An 18,540-nucleotide genomic window follows, 5' to 3' on the forward strand; every position below is an offset into this window, starting at 1 on the left:
TGAAGAGGTTTCACAGCTCAAGGATGCAGCAACTTGCAGGACCCTCCCCATCCAAGAAGCTGGTCAAGCTACAAATTAAATATTTGCTTCAGTGTTAGCTTCTGTCTTTCAATCTCCTGTTAGCTTTTCCCCACACCTTGAACCTCCACACCATTTCCCCAGTCCAACACCAGGCACCAAGTTCATGAGCTGAGGTCAGGGAATCGCTTTCGCCCTGACTGCTCAGGAGGAAGGGAAAGGGGCACCACATGGTGGAAATCACCTGCTACAGAAGGAACCAAAACTTTACCTAGGCCTAGAGGGAAGGTAGGTGGTTTTACAGTGGGTATTTAAGGCAAGAGGCCTATCGTAGATCCATCAGCACCACATCTCTCTCGACTACTGACACGTGATTGCAAGTCTGGAAGAGAAAGAAGAAATGGGGTTATTCAGATACTCCCACAGCTCAGGCGTCTCCTCCGTCTCCTGATGCAATCTGCATCCATTGGCCTTCTGAGAACTGCCCTCTCCTTGCAGTGAAGAAACAAAAGAAAGCTTTTGCATCTCAACTCCAGTGAGAAGCCCCTGCGAGGCTCTCTCCTGTCCTGGGCCACAGAGCAGTGACTCACCACGGATATAAACTCAAGTGAACTGTCCAGTATGCTAACGTCTGGTACTACAGTCCCCAGTGCCCCATGAGGCAACTTACAGTGAAGAGAGGAGGGTCTTTGGAGTGTGGGTGGAATCCTTTCTGTCGACAAGAGGAGATCTCCTCCAGGCCGTGTTCTGTCAGCTTGAAAAACCCTGTCCTAGAAATAAGCACAAACTTCATAAAGCTCGAGCCTCTGCAAGCAGAAACAGCTGCTTGTGCACTTCAAGAGCATGTTTGAATCTGCTTGTCTCAAGCACGAGACCCCACACGCTCTGCAAGGCACTCCTCTGGCAGCTTTGTGGCTACAGAGCTGCTCCCTACCACAGCTGGGCAACCACACTTACTCCTGGTACTTTGGAGAACACACAATAGCGATGGACTCTGGCAGCATCATCTGGTAGGAGCAGTGTGTGTGCAGGTCGACGCTGGAGAGGAAAGCTGTCTGCGTGGGGTGAGTCTGAAACACAGGGTAAGAGAAGAGAGAACACCACAGCAGGTTTGGATGGGTTTTTTCACTTGGCATCTGCCAAGTGGAACAGTAACGAGGCACAGCTCCTCAGATGGCACAGAGGACTTGCTAACATGCTGAAAGTTGTTTTGGATTGCTCCAAAACATCTGCTCCTCCTTTGCATTTGGAAAGAGGACAGGAGAAGCTCTACTTTTCTGGCCACGTCCCTTGCAAACTATATTGTAATACACAGCATTTCCCTTGCCCTAAATGCAGGGCACCCTGCAGGGCAGTCACCTCACACACTTCCGAAGTGTGGCTATCTCAGGGCACAGCATCACCAGATGCACAACATATCACCACGACATTCCAAGAGACCACATCCCACGAAGATGGCAAAGCTTTTAAAAATCACAGACAACATCCAACGCACTCAGCTCCTGCTGAGAGATTTCATAGCCTCACTCTGGCACAAAGGCCTTTCCTTCTTCCCCTGTAAGGCTTTCGTTGCCTTTTTGTAGCAGAAAGCTCCAAGGGATTCCCAAGGGTGCCTGGATGTTGCGGGGCCATCACTGAAGAGTTAACACTGACAGCAGACACCCGCACATATCAGGCACACTCAGCAGGCATTTATTTGTCAAAGTCTGCAAAGCAGCTGCTGCTTTCGAGAGATTACTCAGCAGCACCAAACGTTTTGCTTGGCACACATCCGACTGCCAAAGGCTCCACGGGGACAGGCAGCAGGGAGCCAGAGGAGGAATCTGGAGCTGGCACACCCTGCGGCAGAGCAGCACACAGCTGTCTGCAAAAAGCTGTGTACTATAGGGACACATCACTGCAGAGGCCATGCACCGACAGCAGGAGCTCCAGACAGAAGGCTGGGATGTCCTAAGTCTGCTTTTAGCCCAGTGTCCCACTTCTAAAGGGGTCAGTGTTCTAGGAAGGGATCTGAACCTCCAACAGGCCTGAATTTCTCAAGCAACACAAGTTGTGAGCAAGACTGCATCACAGAGGAAAGGATGCAGATAATGGCAGGACAAGGGGAAATGGTTTTAAGTTGAGGAAGGGAAGATTTAGTTTGGATGTCAGGGGGAAGTTCTTTACAGAGAGAGTGGTGAGGGGCTGGAACAGCTGCCCAGAGAGGCTGTGGTGCCCTGTCCATCCCTGGAGGTGTTGGAGGCCAGGTTGGATGGGGCCCTGGGCAGCCTGGGCTGCTGTGAAATGTGGAGGTTGGTGGCCCTGCGTGTGGCAGGGGGTTGGAGCTCCATGATCCTTGAGGTCCCTTCCAATCCAACCCATTCTATGATTCTATGATGCTGACAGCTCCACACCAAATCCTCCATCAAATCCTCCTCTCCCAGCCCATCTCCCCACACCCCTTTCCTTCCCAGCTCAAAGCAACGTCAGACTGGAAGTGAAGCAGGGATGAGAGGCTCACATGGATCCAGCCGAGTGTAACGAGGCCATGCTGGTCCTGGATCAGGAAGAGTTCCTCCTCATTCTCTGTGTTGCAATAATCAGGGCCTCCATATTGCTTGGGAATGATGACGTGGGTTATGGTGAACTCATTCCTCATCTGCAAGGCAGCACAGGGAGGCTGTTACTCTCCAGAAACGCCCCCCAGACAGGAAATCTGCTGCCGCCCACTGGTGCAAAGGTAATTTCCTAAGCTTTGGGAATGAAGCATTTCTGTGTTCATCACTCAGGGGCCCAGCAAGGGGAAGAGCAGCTCTACAAACAAGCCTGAGTGCATCTACCATCCACGGTAAGGGAAACTGTATGGTAACTGTATCTGAAAAAGGAGTCACAGATTCAGTACAAGTCAGCCTGCGGCTGTTAGCTCATCTTCTCTGTGAGCACCCACAGGAGCTCAGCCCCACACTCCCATCTGAAGGAAATCTCTGCACTCACTCAGAGCTTGTATCTCATAATTAAATAGTCACCAAGTATCTGGAGGGAACCAGATTGCAGAAAGTTGCTACATCAAACTATTTCATTTCAAAGGAAACTTCGGTGAGCAAAACAGCCCCAGGTGACAAAGGAGAGAGGCTGGAGCTGCCAGCAGAAACCCCTGCACACAAAACTGCCTTCAGCCTGTGCTTGCACAGCCTTGTCTTGGTGAGGGTCCTGGCTCACAGATGGGACTCATGGCAATCAGAGAGAGGAAGCTGAACACTCACAGGAACTGCTGGCTGTCACTCCACATTGAGGCACATTTCCTTGCACACAGACTGAGGAAACCTTTGGGTTAAAAGCAGAAGCAGCCTGGCCCCTACACTCCTATGAAATCATCAGTGAAACTGCACTCTGGCAGAGTCCTCCAACCACTTCCAAACCTATTCTACTTAAGGAAAAGGCCTCTGTCCTGCTTCCAGGGGCTTAATTACTATTATCATCTTACCAGCTTACCACAGAGGATCCCACAGGTCTCCACACCTCGGGCTGTGTTCGCATCAGCCAGCTGGAGGAATTTATGGCACAGCTCTCTGGGGACAATGACCTGGCGAAGGGCTTCCATGCCTGCAGCTGTGGGGAGAATTGGGAGCACAATGAGCAATGATAGCCAGTGCCACTGGAGAGGTGTTTCCTCAGTCCAGACCTAGAGGGACTAGACAGAAAGAAATCAGCCTGGAAACATTAACTGCTCTGCTAACTCTAATGCCTACTCCTCTATTGGCAGTCACAGGTAAATAAAGTCACAGTGACACTCCATAAAAGACAGCCAATACCTCTTTCAAAATAAGGAAAGAGATATGTAGAAAGAAAAGAGGTTTAGAATTCTATTAGTATGTGTTTGGCTGAAGAAAATGAAAACACGAACACTCATAAAATGTTACTTAAAAGTAAGATGTTTCTCTGGTTAAGAACCAGTCGTTTAAAAATGTCTGGATTGCTATTTTGGATCTATTTTGGCAAAAAAGGAGAGTTCAGTCAGTCTAGCCAGGAATTAAGCCCCAATCTCCAAAAAGTATTTGGATCTAGGAAGGTCAAAAGCCAAACAGGTTGTAGATTTTAGGTCAGCAGAGAAAGACTGAGGCTGGATTATTAGAAAACAGTTTCTCTCCAGCCTGCAAATCTTTGCTGGACATTGGGGAGAGCACCCCCAGTACCCGAAAGACCAAATCCCCAGAAAGAATGGAGATCTGATGAAACAGTTCCAAAAGCCTCTTAGACAGCTCAGCTCCTTGGCTCTGTTTGGCTCAGCCCCAGAAAGGGAGAAGAATGCACAGGAGATGTACTAACTGTGTTCTGTGCTCCCCAAAGCACAAGGTTTCAAAGATCTGTCCACAACAGGAGGTTTGGCTGAGACAGTCCCCCCTGATGGACTCCCAGAGTGAAGTGGAGAGACAGGAACCCTTGGGGTTAAATCAGTAGGTGGCTTTTCCATGCCAGGGATGAGGGGTCCATCCAGAGACTCAGCACTTGGCTCCGGCTTTCCAAATTCCTGCACTATCCTCAAACGTTCCTTTTCCAGCTCCTGTCGTCGAATCATCTCCTCGAAGGCAAGAAACTGCTCTTGCTCTGCCTGCTGCTGCTTCATTAAGGCTACACGATTTCTTTCCTCTTCTAACTGCTGCTGCAAAGCCAAGTTCCGTGCATCTTCCTGTTCCTTCTCTTTCTGCAAGACAAAATACACCAAAGGACATCAGCAGACTCGAAGGACATCAGCAAATATCACTCCTTTAGAACTGCAGCTTCCAGCCTGCTTGGAGACCCTCAGCAACCACAGACCATCCCTAAATGGTCTGCAGAGATTCACCAACAAGATGTACTTTCTGCACAGATCAGCACTTCTATCAGAAAACCAGCCAGACCAGAGCAGTAAACTGCTGCCTCACCCAGGCTGTTGTGTGGGAACATGATTCTAGATTGATTTCTCTCTCTTCTCTCCAAAATAGCATTTTCATAAAGCAAAACTGACTGCAGAGCTTTCTGCTTCGCCCACAGAACCCCAGATCCCTGCTCATATCGTCATGAGGCATCTGCAGAATTTCTGAGCCATAAGACCTCACACACTGAAACAAAAAGAAAGCCAAATAAATGTCCCAGCTCAGACTGCAACAAAATGAGACGCAGGGACACCTGTGACAAGTTCACCCACGTAATGACAGCAGAGACAGCGCCATGCTGCAGGTGATGAGGATGGACTCCGAAAGCTGGGGCCTCCCAGAGTTCATCTTTCAGAGTGCTCAAGGAGCCCTGGAGACCCCTTCCAACCCCTTGGTGGCTGAGAATGGAAAGCCTTCCAAACCTTTTGAGGCTCTGCACACTTCCCAAGAAGCAGAAGCCTCCAATCTCCTCTCACTCACCTTCTGCTCCATGTACTTAGTGTAGTCCTTCATGTACCTCTCTAATAGCTCCTTCTTGAGGACTTCAGCTCTGGGAAAGGCTATTTCCTTCAGCTTCTGAAGGGAAGAAACACAATTCTAAGTGCAAGAGCACCAAGGCAAGAAAAGCAGGCCCAGAATGGATGAAAGAAGCAATAGATTCTTGGAGAAAATAAACCCCAAAGCGTTTTCATCAGCAGCCACTGAAGACTTGGAACATTACTGCTTACTTTCATTGTCTCCTTCCTTTCAGGTACGACGGCAGTTTTGTAATCACGATGCTTTGGCAGCTTCTCAATGAAGAGCCTATAAACACAGGAGAGAAACCTGAATTCCTGAATCCCAGCAGAATGGTGCCAGCAGAAGGAAATGGCATTTGGGGAGGTATGTATCATTTGCTTCCAGCACAGCATCTCTGCTCTGCCACTTCCCTGAGCCCTGTCTGCCTTTCTGCAATCAACTCTCCACCAAACAGTGGCTTTCTGAGCTCTCTGTGGCATGCAGGGTTCTTGCTCAGCCCCAGGAGAACACCTTGCACAGGACTTTTCTCCCATCTGGGCTTTGGTGATGATCCTCTGGGTTAAATACTTCCTTAATTTTTATTTTTCTTTTCGGAAAACCAGTTTGATAAACCAGTCTAAAACCATCGATAAACCAGTCTGAAACACCAAGGATGCTGTCAGTGTTTCAGGAAGGACTTGGGCACCTGCCTTCACCTCTGAGAACATCCAAAGGGAGAACAGACAAGCTCGAGGACTCGTCTTAACTCAGTGCTCACACAGTCCTGCATGGGGGGAGAGAACAGTTTCTGCAAGGGAAGGAGAAATTAACTCAGACCTTGAATAGGAAACCTGCAGAAAGGCTGTGCACAACCCCACGAGGTCAGGGCAATATTTCAGGCCTTTTTCTAGGCAGCAGTGCTGGTTCTAAGCAGATTTCTGGGAGAGAAACTCAAGACTGAGCTCGATATTACCTCGCTCCCAGCACAGATACAAAGAGATTAATTTGTGGTTTCTCTACAGATAAACCTGCACCAGAATAGAAGCTCCTCCTCCTTCCAGGGTGCAGCTTAGGACACAGGAAAAGAACACTGCAAGTACAGCAGCAAGGTGGGAAGCCCACAGATACAGGGCCGTCTTCTCAGCACCATGATGCTTCCCAGGCTGCAGGCATCCCATCATTGCCCCCAAGTGTGAGTCCAAACCCAATGCTCCCTGAGCAGCTCAGAGCCGTGCCCACTGCCCAGGGGAGCTGTGCCACCCCCTCCACCCTCCAGTGCAGAACCTCTCCCTCACCCCCACCTGCCTGTTGCAGCTCTGTGCCGTTCCCTCAGTCCCTGTTGCTGTCACCAGAGAGCAGAGCTCAGCGCTGTCCCTGTGCTCCCTGTGAGGAGCTGCAGCCACCACGAGGCCTCCCCCCAACCCCTGTGCTGAACAAACCAAGGGACCCCATCTCCATAGCCTTCCTTTGGATGCTCTCCAAGAGTTTTACGTCCCTCTTGTATTGTGGTGCACTCAGGGTGTGTGGTGAGGCTGCACCAGTGCAGAGCAGAAGGGGAATAAGAGCAATGAGCAGGGACAGAGCAGGGAGCAGCTCCGTGTGCAGGCAGAAGGAAGAAGAGTAGAGAGCTCAGCACAAACAAGCCAAGCAGAGCCAAGTGGGAAAGCCACGGTGTGAGCAAAGAGCTTTCCTCCTGCTGTGAAACCACTGCGTGTGCACTAAATAAACCCATCTGCTTTAAAACCCAGCCCTCTGGGAAAAGGAAGACCTTCTCACAATCCCAGCCCTTGGTTGTACTTGTGGTTACCATGGAGAGCATGAGGATGCCAGAGACCGCGGGATCAGCACAGCCATGGCACGGAGAAGCTGTGAGGTCCCTGCTTGGGGCTGGTGGATGCAAAGTAGGTCACTGTGTCAAGGAGACAAAACAAGGCAGTGATCACTGCCAACAGATTGAAGATTAAAATGGAAGGGATTCATTAAGAAGGATTAAGAGCAGATGCTAGCCTGGGGAAGACAGAAGAAACAGCAGAGGCAGCTGGCTTTCCAGAAGGCACGAAGGGGAACAGCGAGCAGCGGGGTGCAGGGAGGACCTCAGGCAGCCAGAGGAAAACCTTGAGGGAAGACCAGCAGCAGACTGAGGAAGGAATAAGGAAGGAATAATTCTCTGAATAAGAATGCTTCGCATTTCCTACCCACAGCCCAGATGAGGCTTGGCAAGGCTTAAACCCTCAGCCCTCATCACCAGAAGCTTTGGGTTGGTTCAAACCTCTGCCTTTGCGAGTCTGCTGTGAACGGAGCGGCTGCTTGGCACTGAGCAGCCACATCGTAGGCTATTTTTAAGCACTGCTACAGCACACATGCCAAACCAGTGTCTCTCGAGTCCCTTTACACCCCTCACAAACCCTTGGAGCCAATCCTAGCAGCTCGCAGTCACACGGACAAACCAGGAATCCACATCTCCCAGGAAATTCGTCTCACGTTTCCCTGCTCTGCTCTGCCTTGGCTCAAAAAGGCTCCAGCAAACTCCTGCTTCGAGAACAAATCCATTGTGAATGGTGCAGAAGCTGATGATGAAGACAAACAAGCAGATGTCTTTCAAAGTGCCAGCACTGACATCTGTAAAGTGCAGCCTGGTTGTTCTTAGAGACACTCGTGCCTCCCTCCTGCCCTCTGCAGGATGGGCACGAGCTTCATTTCAGCATGGGAAACAGAAACACTGAAAACACGTCGAGATCAAGTGGGAGACTGAGCACCAAGAATGGAACTGGCTGCTTCAGTGGGAATCTCAGTGTAGATCCACCCTCAGATTATCCCATATCGATCGAAAATCCTCCCCAAACAAATGGCTCTCGCTCAGGTGTCACTACCTGAGGAGTTCCTGCAGGGAAATAAAGGGACATCCAGCTTCCCAAAGCCGTGCAGTCGACACAAAGCCAAGGACTTGCTCCTGAGGATGGCACGTTTGCTCCTAACAAAGACACCACGTGCAGAGCTGTAGCCAGGAGCCTCTCACACACTTCTCAGGGCTGAAGTCCTCCTCTTCACAAAGCTGCAGCCTGCACTAGTTCATACTTTCCTGCTGGGGAGCTGAGGAGAGGCAGCCAAGCCCAGAGTCACACCAGTGACCACAGATTTGGGCTGAAGTAGCCAGAGAGGGGGGTGGGAATAAATCAAATCCCATTTCTAGAAATGGGAGAGCAGAGCAAGCTCCACCAGAGACTCCAGTTACAGTGCTTTGCTCTTGCCTTCCAGATCACAGTCTCAGGGAAGGACACCTCAAACAACGCTCTGCCAAGCCTCTCACTTCCACAAGAACATTACTCTTCCATTTAAAGAAATGAGATGATGGCATTAACTTTGTATCTTCAGATAATGCAAGCTGGCAGCTCATACTCATCAACATGAGAAATCACACCACCGAAAGGGAAAGCTTTTCACCTTTCCTGCAGCCTGAGAGCCAGGCTAATGTAAATGCCACAGGCATCTGAAAGTTGCTGGAAGAACAGCAAGCCAGCACCTAGCATTGCTGTAATGAAAGAGCAAAGGCACGTTTCGTTCATTTGTTTAGTTAAAGAGCTTCTCCTTCAGCCCCAGCTATGTAACCAGCCTGGAAACCTTCCCGATGGTTTTACACTTTGCAGCTCCCTACGCAGCGACAATGACCATAAAAGCTCAGGAAGTGCAGGGCGGGAAGAAAAGCTAATCAGAGAAAAATGTGTTGGGTTGAAGGAGGCTGGGGCAGGAACCCTGTGCACACAGGCAGGCAAGAAAGGAAAACACCCATAGAAATGCCAAGCTCGATCTGGATACTTGGGTAGAACAGCAGAAAGGAGACTCGACCCTGTGGTGAGTGAGAATGGGAGGATTTGGGGCAAAAAGCCTGAGGGAACAGGATACTCAGTGCTGCCAGGGTATTTCCCGAGCATCACTACTTTCAGCCCTTTGAACACAGCAAGAGACACACGTTTGCACCACTCGTACTCCGAGCTGCCCAGGCAAAAGCAGAGCTGCTGCCACGTCACTGCATCGGCACGGCGCACGCTCTGCTCCGCAGCGTGGCTTTCGGACCCAAGATGGTTTGTTCCCAGCCAGCCCTGGAGGTGACAGCAGGAACAACTCCACGCTTGTCCACATGGACAGCCCCTGTGTTGGAGACCCGGCAGCTGTGATACCAAACAGGGGCTTGGTGGGTTTATATACAACCTCTGGCTTTTCAGAAGAGTGTTCAGAGCCTGGACATCTCACGTACCGTCCAAGTCAGAAGACTGGGGTCAGGTTGTTCAGACCTGGGACTCTTTTCCTCATGTCCTTCCTCAGAAGGGTCTGGGTGCAAACATACCTGCACGGTGTGTGGGGGGAATTACACTATTTTCTAGAACAAAACCTCCAGTGCTGCACAGCTGATTTCTGTGCTGAAGGTGAAATGTGGTGACTGCTGTAAAAGGTTGTCGTAGCTTAAACATAAAGAAAGCTTCTCCTCTGAAACTGGTTTATCAGAGAACCACAACCAGCCTTCATCTCCTGATATTGTGACCTTTGACCATGGATGCCTGCCAATCCATATAACATCACAGTTCTTGAGATCAACCTAACCGCTCCGCAGCAATAAAACACCAGGAAATTTTTAAATAAAAGGAGCCAACACCTTCCTCCTGCTGACACAGCTATATAAAGTCAGTCTGATCTCAGGGAATTTTTACTGGCATTCTGCAAAGCAATGAGCAGTGCTTGTACCTTGCACCTTTACAATGTGGTCACCCAAACCAGGTCACCTGTATCAGTTCAAAAGGAGCAAAGCTCTGGACAGAACCTGGTTCTTCCAGCTCAACAACGTCTATACACACTCAAAATAACCAACTGAAACCCCACAACCCCTTGCATCAACACAACTTAATTGTAAGCAAAGTAGAGCTGCTCTTACGTGATGTACTTGTTGTACAGGATGAAGGCATGCTCAATGTTGCCCTCCTCTGAGTAAATGGTGGCCATGCGGAGGATTTCCACGCCGGAGCGATAGTAGCGCCGCAGTGGGACATCCTCACTCACTTCCACAGCACTCCCCACCCGGATCAGGCTTTGGACACGCTCCTGTGGTGGGAGGCCGACATCAGCATGGTTGGACATAACGAGGCACATCAAACCTGCCGCAGCGCTGAGCAGCTCTGCAGTGGGAGAAAAGCCGAGGGAGTCAAAACCACCACAGAACAGGTTATGTGTCTGGTTTCCCTGACAGAAATCATCCCCCCAGCTAATGCAAAGGTCAGGAGGTCCTGAGGGAGAAATGTGGGAGAAGCCAGGCTCTTTTTGGACACAGCACTTGGATATAAACCTTTATAACCTGAAAAGCGGCCACGAGCTCAAGCTCATTCCTTGGGTAACCCATCTCAAGCTAAGGTCTGAGTGATGCGAATCCTACCCAAAACAGCTCCTCCTTTCTCTTCGTCTCTCTGTGCAACACGAGTGCCAGCCATTGATTTGGGGTCAGTCAGCCAACACGTTTTCCTTGGACATGAGCAGCAGCAGCTTTACACAGGATTCCTACACTGCACACCCCTGATCGCTCACGCGGTGGTGAGGAGAGCTGCAGGCCGTGCTCCCAGGCACTACTTTTGGGCAGAACCGCCCCTGTCCGTCGAGCCGGCTCCCAGTTGGTCTCATGCGGACTCAGACTGCTCTGTGCCGCAGAAGGCACCGCTGTCACCCCAGGAACGCCCCCTCCCCTCTCTCTTTCCCACAGTGCCCCAAGAAAGGCAAACGAGTCCCCGCCGAGCTGCTGCCGCCCCACCCCGCTGCCCCCTGGGAAGCATCTCCAGCCCCACAGCCGCCACGGCGCAGGTGGTGGAGCGGCCCGCCGCCCCCAGGACCCCGCAGCCCTTTACGCCCAAAGCGGAGCACGAAAGGTGACCGGACGCTCCCAGCGGAGCGCACTCCCCCCCTCCCCACCGAGCGGGAACGGGCGGTAGGGCCGAAACGGGGCACGACCTGCGCCGGGTGGACAGCCGCAGCCTGCACGCAGCACTTCCGGGTTGACGCCGTGACCCCGCCCCCTGCTGTTTCAGCACCCAATCACGACACCTCGTCACATCCGGGCATCTCGCAGCTGCATCATGCTTCCGCCCGGCCCAGCGGCTGCCATTTTGAGGCCGGGCGGAAGTTCGGCGTCGTCACGCCAGAGGGGCGCCGAGCCTTAAAGGGGCCGCTCTCAGTCCGGGCTCGAGGCTCACATCTGCAGGGCTTCTCGTCCCCACCGGGCTGGAGAAACTGGCCCAGAACATACATTTAGGATGTAAGCAGGGCACATGTTTACTCTAGCAAATGTGAGTGAAAAAATAATAAAAAAAAAAATCACCTAGCTTCAGGCCAAATCCTATTTCTTCACGTGTATTAAGGAAATGATCAACAAAAGCCCTTTTGTGGAAGGTAAAAGCTCCTGATGATGTTTCTTTAGAATTAATCCAGTTCCATTTATTCCCTCCATCACTTGAGAAACGGAGCCAGGACTGCAGAATATCACATAGCAATTCAAAAATTCTGAGTCAGTTGTCAAAAGTAGACACAGGAGAGTGTAAAAAAGGGGGAAAAAACAACAAGAGAAAGAAGAGAGCTGTGCTGATCTCAAGAACATCTCCATCCACTTGCAGTTCCCACCACCCAGCTCAGCTGCTGGTGGATGTCACAGTTCACTCAGTTTGGAGCCTCTGCGCAACTCCTTTGTGGAAACACAGCCCTGAGTGGATGCTGCTGTGCCTCTCAACTCTGCCATACGTTTCTTATGCCGCCGCCGCCGGCGCTTCCTGGCCACGTGTGTCTCCTGTGGTTGTTGCTGGAGGGGACTTGGAGCTAGGAAGCACACTTCACTGCGCTGCATGTTGTAAGGCAAAGAAACTGGACAGTTCCTCGGACCCAAACTGCAAGGCCACCTTTTCTCAGCCATCCCAGGTTTGTGCACAAGCTCCTGGCGTTGTTCAGGCACTCCGTGATGTCGCTTTTTCTTCTTTTTGGCACAGCCAGAATTCCTGAAAGAAGATTTGGAAGTCAGTACCTGGAGAATTCAACCCCCTCCTGTCTCTCCCAGGTTCTGCTGAGGAGTTTTGGATCCTTTCAGCCCTGTGGCTCAGTTCCTTTTGCCTCAGACTAAAATGTGCAACACGCAGGAAGAGCTGTCAGCTCTTCCTAGACACTGCTTTCTTACAGCTGTGCAGCATCAAGGGCTGCTTCCAGCAGGAAGCATTTTGTATACTCAGCAGAAGTGGGGCTGAAGAAGCCACTGTCCAACAGCTAGCAGGCACTGATCCCAGCAGATGGCTTTGTAGCTCCCACACCATCCAGTGGAGGCCAGACCAGGGCATGTGACCCAAGCAAAGAAGCAGCTCTTTAGCTGCCTTCACTGCTCCCCTACCATCCCTGCCAGATGGGGTGACAGAAGAACAGCTCCCACTGACCCAAACGAAGTGCTCTTGTCCCTGAAGTATCTCACAGTTTGAGAACATTGCAGCTCTGCCAGGAACTAACCTACACTGTAAGGAATGCCACTCCACATCTGCAGTGTGTTATTCAAAGGCAAAGAGCTTCATGCTGCTGCAGACACGAGGAACACTTCAGCATTAACAAGACAGAGGGAGGATCCCCTGCCTCCACAGCCCCTAGAAATGGCAATGGATGCTCTCTTGTATGTAGCGAAGTTGCATCTAAACTTGTGAAAACATGAGTTTAAGTTACTTAAGGAGGAAAAAAAGAGCTTTTTTTTGTTCTATCTGCTCAGCTGTACAGTAAGCACGGAGGAAAGAGGCAAAAACCCACCTGGATGGTGTTAACAGGAGGTGTTCTGGACGCTGTGGGTGATGTTCTGCCTTCTGCTTTCTACTGTTCAACACAGTGCCCACTCTTCCTTTGAGGGGGACTGACCCCAAATTCTTCATTTCACGTTTCCTTAAACAGAACTCTTGGTCACAGCTGGGCTCACAAACCATTCATCGAGTGATCATAACAGCTCTCTCACGCTTCAATCAATCCCTTTCAAAACTCCCAAGGAAGGCAGCTGGTCAGGCCGTGCAGATCTGTAACCCCACGTGTCCCAGCTGCCCACCTTTTTCCTCATCCCAATTCCACCCTACCTCAAGCAGCAGCAGTCAGCCAAGCTTAAAATCTAACTATTGCAGCTCTCGTTGTTTGTGTGCACTCACATTCCAGATCTTCTCCGGAGATCTTCAATGTAGTTCATCCTCTCGATGGGGTGCCCTCGAGCTCTGTTGAACACTGGAGAAAGAAAGGTCTGAGTTCTAACAGCACTCCAATGGAACGAGCACAAGCCCAATTAAAACCAGAAGCCCACAGCAGGTATTTTGTATCTTGACAAGAAGGACATACATGTACGTACACTCTATTGCGGCGTTGGGCTCCATGCCTTCAACGTCAATCAGGTACCTGAGCAGACCAACAAGACAGCTCTAATCACACAAGTAACCCCAAAGACATTTACAGATCAGAGACAATTCAAAAACAAGCGGGAATTTTGTAGAGCTTCTGTTCACAAGCCAAATTTGAATATCAGCATTTTGTTGCCTCTTATTCCCGATTTCAACAACTCCCTGCAAACATCTTTTCTAAGCTCATGAGCTTCAGGTCCTTGCAGGCCTTGGATTACACACTTTTACTGCTGAAACTGCCAGCACCCCCACTTAATGCCCTCTGACCACAGACAACTCACCTACAAACCAGGTAGCCAGTTCTGTTTAAGCCATGTGTGCAATGCACTCCAATGAGTTTATCTGTAACAAACAGCAACCAGGTCATATTTTTGCAGTGTTGCTTTTCCTAAAACCAAGTCAGAGCAAAGCAAGCTCGACATTTGTCCTCCAACAGTCACAAGTGTAAATAAACTGAAAGGATCGTGCAACAAAGTCCCATTTGTGGTTGGTGATCACAGCTGATTTGGCTCACTGGCTTATTCCACCCCATATCTGCACGGTCACACAGCTCACTGCAGGGAGGACGTTTTTAAAAGCTCTATGAAAGGCTACCCCACATTTCCCAAGCACAAACAGCTCACTGTTCACACCACTGCTCATCAGCTACCACTGCTTACAGCCAGCCTACAGACACAGTCCCTGTCTCAATTAACACATGACCCACTGCTACTTCTCAGCCAGCATGAACTCCTCCACCTCAACAGACTGATCTCATTGCTTCGACATTCAAACACCAAGTGGAGGAAAAGAAATCCATGCTGTGCATGAAGGTTAAATGAGAACACCAATCTCCAAGGCTACACTGCCCTTCCCATAGACAGCACTGGGTAACAGAAGGGAAATTCACATTACCGTTGTCTTTGTTGTCTCTCAGAAAGTTTTCCACAACACACTTGAATTGAAAAATAGTCTGATTGTTTGGTATTTCATGTCCCATTGTCAGGATCTTTGAATACCTGAGTGTAGCTGGCAGCTCCTACAAGAAACAAAGGAGGACAGTAGTTACTCCACAGTTCTCACCTAGTAGAGAACTGCTGACGAACAGATACAACAAATTGGCATTCCAACGGAAACCAAAAGAGCAGCAACAGTTTTAGGTAAGACGACTTCACCCCTTTAACACATTGCCAATATTTCAGAACAACCCACCTGTGCTTTCACTCCTTCCACCCTAAGAAGGGCAAAGCACTGAGGTGGGAATAACTTTTCCTGTACATATCCGCACATTTAACACCCTGAACCAAAAACCACTGTAATCAGCTTCTTGTTCAGCCCACAAAAACACCCTTAGGGTATCCAAAAACCTGTGGTGGCTGTAGAAAGAGAAGGGCTGGAGACCTCGGTGTCACACCTGATCAAACACAAAGACTCCATCTCAACCGCTGTGAGATGCTTCCCCACATTCCCTTGGAAGGGAATTGAGGCGTTTCGTGCTCTTTAAAGTTACCTTCTCACAAAAATCATCCCACTCTGCAGCAATATCAAGGTTTAACAAGACCATTTCTCTCCCCTGTGCAGAGTCCAACACTGACCTCTGGTCCGTAGTAGCGCGTTGTGTACGTCAGGTCAATGATGAGGCCCAGTTCTTCTTTCTGCTCTTTGATTTTCTCAATGAGGTCACAAGGCGAAAATCTCTCCTCTGGATGAAGGTTCTGATTAAAGCTCTGAAGGAAAGCAACATTCAGCAGCAAATGTCAACCACAGCTTCACTGTGACTGGTGAACTGCTACGCCTCCCCAGCAATCACAGAATCATAGAATGGCTTGGGTTGCAAAGGACCGCAATGCTCCTCTGGTTCCAACCCCCTGCTGTGTGCAGGTCACCAACCAGCAGCCCAGGCTGCTCAGAGCCACATCCAGCCTGGCATCAAATGCCTGCAGGGCTGGGGCATCCACAGCCTCCTTGGGCAACCTGTGTCAGTGCCTCACCACCCTCTGGGTGAAAATCTTCCTCCTCATATCCAATCTAAACCTCCCCTGTCTCACTTTAAAACCATTCCCCCTTGTCCCATCACGATCCAACTTCTATCCGTCATCCGCCATCTGCTCAGGGATGAAGGAAACAATAAAGACAAATTACTGAACTGCAGGAATAGGAAGGAACCCGTAGAGATTTCAGCCCACAGCCCAGCCTGATCGGGCATTGCATTGGGACGAACCGGGCACGGACGGCCCCTGTCCTCAGCTCCCGGTGAGCGCAGCCCCGAGTGAGCAGCAGCCGTGAGTGACAGCGCGGCCCGCGGTGCTGCTCGCCGCTCCCCCTCAGCACCGCGACCCCCGGGGCGGCCCTCGGCCCCCGCTCACCTTCCTCAGGGGCACTTTGAAGGCGATGAAGCGGGTGCCCGGCAGCCTGCGGCCTAGCGGGACGTAGTCGGTCCACCTGCAAATGGAAGCGGAGGAACGTTAGAGCCGCAGTTGGGGCAGCCCTTTCGCAACGCCGTGCGGAGCAGCCCGTGCTGCACTCACCGCTCGGGGACGCGGGAACGGCCACGGCTCGGCATGCTGACAACGGAACGGAGACACGGCCGTGACTTCCGCTTCCACTACTTCCGCTTCCGCCGCCATGACCTCGCACGCCATCCGTCTGCGTGACGTCATCAGGAGGAGCCGGGATAGCTGCAACCACAGCGCCACCTGGCGGAGCGGGGCGGGAACCTCTGCAAGAGCTCTGCAGGGATTCCTCCCAGCCCCTGCGCTTTGTGACAGACAGATGGGTGAAAGCAGACAGCCAGCAGGTGGAAGTTTGGTGGCTTTCAGAGACAAAGCACCGCAGCCCTGCGATGCCACTGGCCGTCGGAGTGTCATCAGCCACATCCCTCCCTTCGTCTCCACTCACTGCAATGGGAGCTGAGTTGGCTGCACCCGCAGGGATGCAGGGGCACCCGCAACCTCTCTGGGCAGCAGTGCCAGGGCCTCAGCTCCCCCTCTGTGAACAACTTCCCTGACATCTGAACCAAATCTCCCCTCCTTTACGTCCAAACCATTCCTCTTTGTCCCTATCACCATCTCCCTTGTGGAGCGGGGGCTCCCTGCAGCCTTCTCTTCTCCGCGCTGAACACCCCCGGCTCCCTCAGCCTTTCTCCATAGCAGAGGCGCTGCAGCCTCTGAGCGAAGCACCCAGAGAAAAAGCTTTTCTTTTCTCATTTGGGATCCCTGTAGGGCACACAAGAGGCAAATTTCCCATCTGAATGCACAGCCTTGGCTTTGCTGAACCTCCACCCCACAGCCCGTCCTTTGCACCCATCTCTGTCTGGCCTTGCACAACTCCAGGGAGATGACATCAGTTGCCCTCCCGTTGCCCATCACTGCCATCACAGCATCAAAAAAGCCACCAGATGGGTCAGGCACGATCTGCCCTGGGTGCCGCCGTGCTGGCTGACCCGGATCACTTCTCCAAATCCCTCAGCTGCCTCAACATCTCCTCCAGGAAGATCTGCTCCATCACCCCAAATACACTCCAAAAACACGAGGTCTCTGTGACTTACACACCTGGCAGGTGTAGCGTGGAAACCTCTTACCCTGAACAGAAGCCAAAGTGGGGACTGGGGGCATTTTCCCCCCTGTGTCCTGCACGGATCAAGCAAGCTCTCACACAGTTGGGAAATGATGTTGTTATTTATTGATGGAATAGAAGACTGGAATTGAAATGTGGACAGCCACAGTGGATGGCAGCAGCGGCTGTCCAGGTGTGGGACGTGGTGCCCGGCCCCAGGGAGACTGCTACCATCCCCTGTAGGACGGGGGTGGTGGCGGTGGCGGTGCCCGGCGGGGCTGGGGCTTATTCCTGGTGTACATGGCCGGGCTGGGGGGCCGCGGGGGCCGCGCCGGGGGCAGCCGAGTCGGGGCACTCTTGGGCCTGGGGGGCGGCGATGGGCTGGAGCTCCGCAGCACCCGGGCAGGACGTCCTGGCACCCGTGGAGCCCGCTGGTGCCGAGACCGTCTGTGCTCATGTGCTGATTGTCCACGGGCAGCAAACCGGGCCTTGGCAGATTCCATGAGGCGCCTGCAGAGACAGGAACTGCTGAGGGCCCGGGGAGCCCCCCGCTCTCCTTCCTCCCGGCACCGCACAGAGCAGCGGGAATAAAGAGCTGGGATGGGGATGGGGGAGCAACTCACTGTTGTTTCTTCCGCCGCCGCCGGATGCAAATGCAGCACACAATTACCAGGATCAGAATGGGAACAAACACACCAATAGCACCTTTCAAGCAGAACATGGGGACGTCCTTAATGTAGATGCCCTTGGTGGCTTCTTCACCTCCGGCACCTGAAGGAACAATTGTGGTCACTGCTGCGCCTCGTGCCTACCTGGCGATCTCACCAGAGCTCTGACATTGCCATGAAACGCTCCAGGAGGCCACAGACACAAAACACAACAACAGAACCTCCAAGCGTCAGCCACAGAGCTCTGGGCAGGCCTCTACCTGGAGCGCCAGCTGCTGGCACGTCCTCTGTGCCTTCACGGGAGATGGGCAGTGTGTGGCTGCTGCCCTCCTGAAGCACGGCCTCGTCCACAGGCTCTCCATCCATCTCTAGAGAAAGAAGGCAGCAAAGTGGGAGGACTGTAAATGTCTGCTCATACCTTTGTAGAACGCCAGATTCCCGAGTCTCCCGGTGAGCAGACAGAAATGTACCCACCAGGCACTTCATTCTCCCCCGTCATTG

General features: G+C 51.7%; 2 protein-coding genes across 2 annotated transcripts; both read right to left on the reverse strand.

The window, feature by feature from the left end:
• Window positions 1-343: 343 nt before the first annotated feature.
• Window positions 344-10,882, reverse strand: STAMBP (STAM binding protein; the record flags this gene model as incomplete). The annotated part of the gene is made up of 10 exons (XM_079547447.1): window positions 344-400; window positions 689-788; window positions 976-1,088; window positions 2,519-2,656; window positions 3,482-3,606; window positions 4,324-4,699; window positions 5,391-5,486; window positions 5,639-5,714; window positions 10,333-10,573; window positions 10,828-10,882. 10 exons carry the CDS (start codon window positions 10,880-10,882, stop codon window positions 344-346), a joined length of 1,377 nt encoding a protein of 458 aa, XP_079403573.1.
• A 1,202-nt stretch (window positions 10,883-12,084) lies between these two features.
• On the reverse strand, window positions 12,085-16,379 carry DUSP11 (dual specificity phosphatase 11; the record flags this gene model as incomplete). Its single annotated transcript, XM_079547476.1, has 9 exons — window positions 12,085-12,427; window positions 13,212-13,340; window positions 13,595-13,667; window positions 13,789-13,835; window positions 14,119-14,179; window positions 14,732-14,855; window positions 15,412-15,543; window positions 16,183-16,258; window positions 16,345-16,379. The coding sequence occupies 9 exons, from the start codon at window positions 16,377-16,379 to the stop codon at window positions 12,085-12,087; spliced, it is 1,020 nt and encodes a 339-aa protein (XP_079403602.1).
• Window positions 16,380-18,540: the final 2,161 nt, after the last annotated feature.

Source organism: Tetrao urogallus (genome assembly GCF_951394365.1).
Source record: "Tetrao urogallus genome assembly, chromosome: 27".
Taxonomy (NCBI): Eukaryota; Metazoa; Chordata; class Aves; order Galliformes; family Phasianidae; genus Tetrao; species Tetrao urogallus.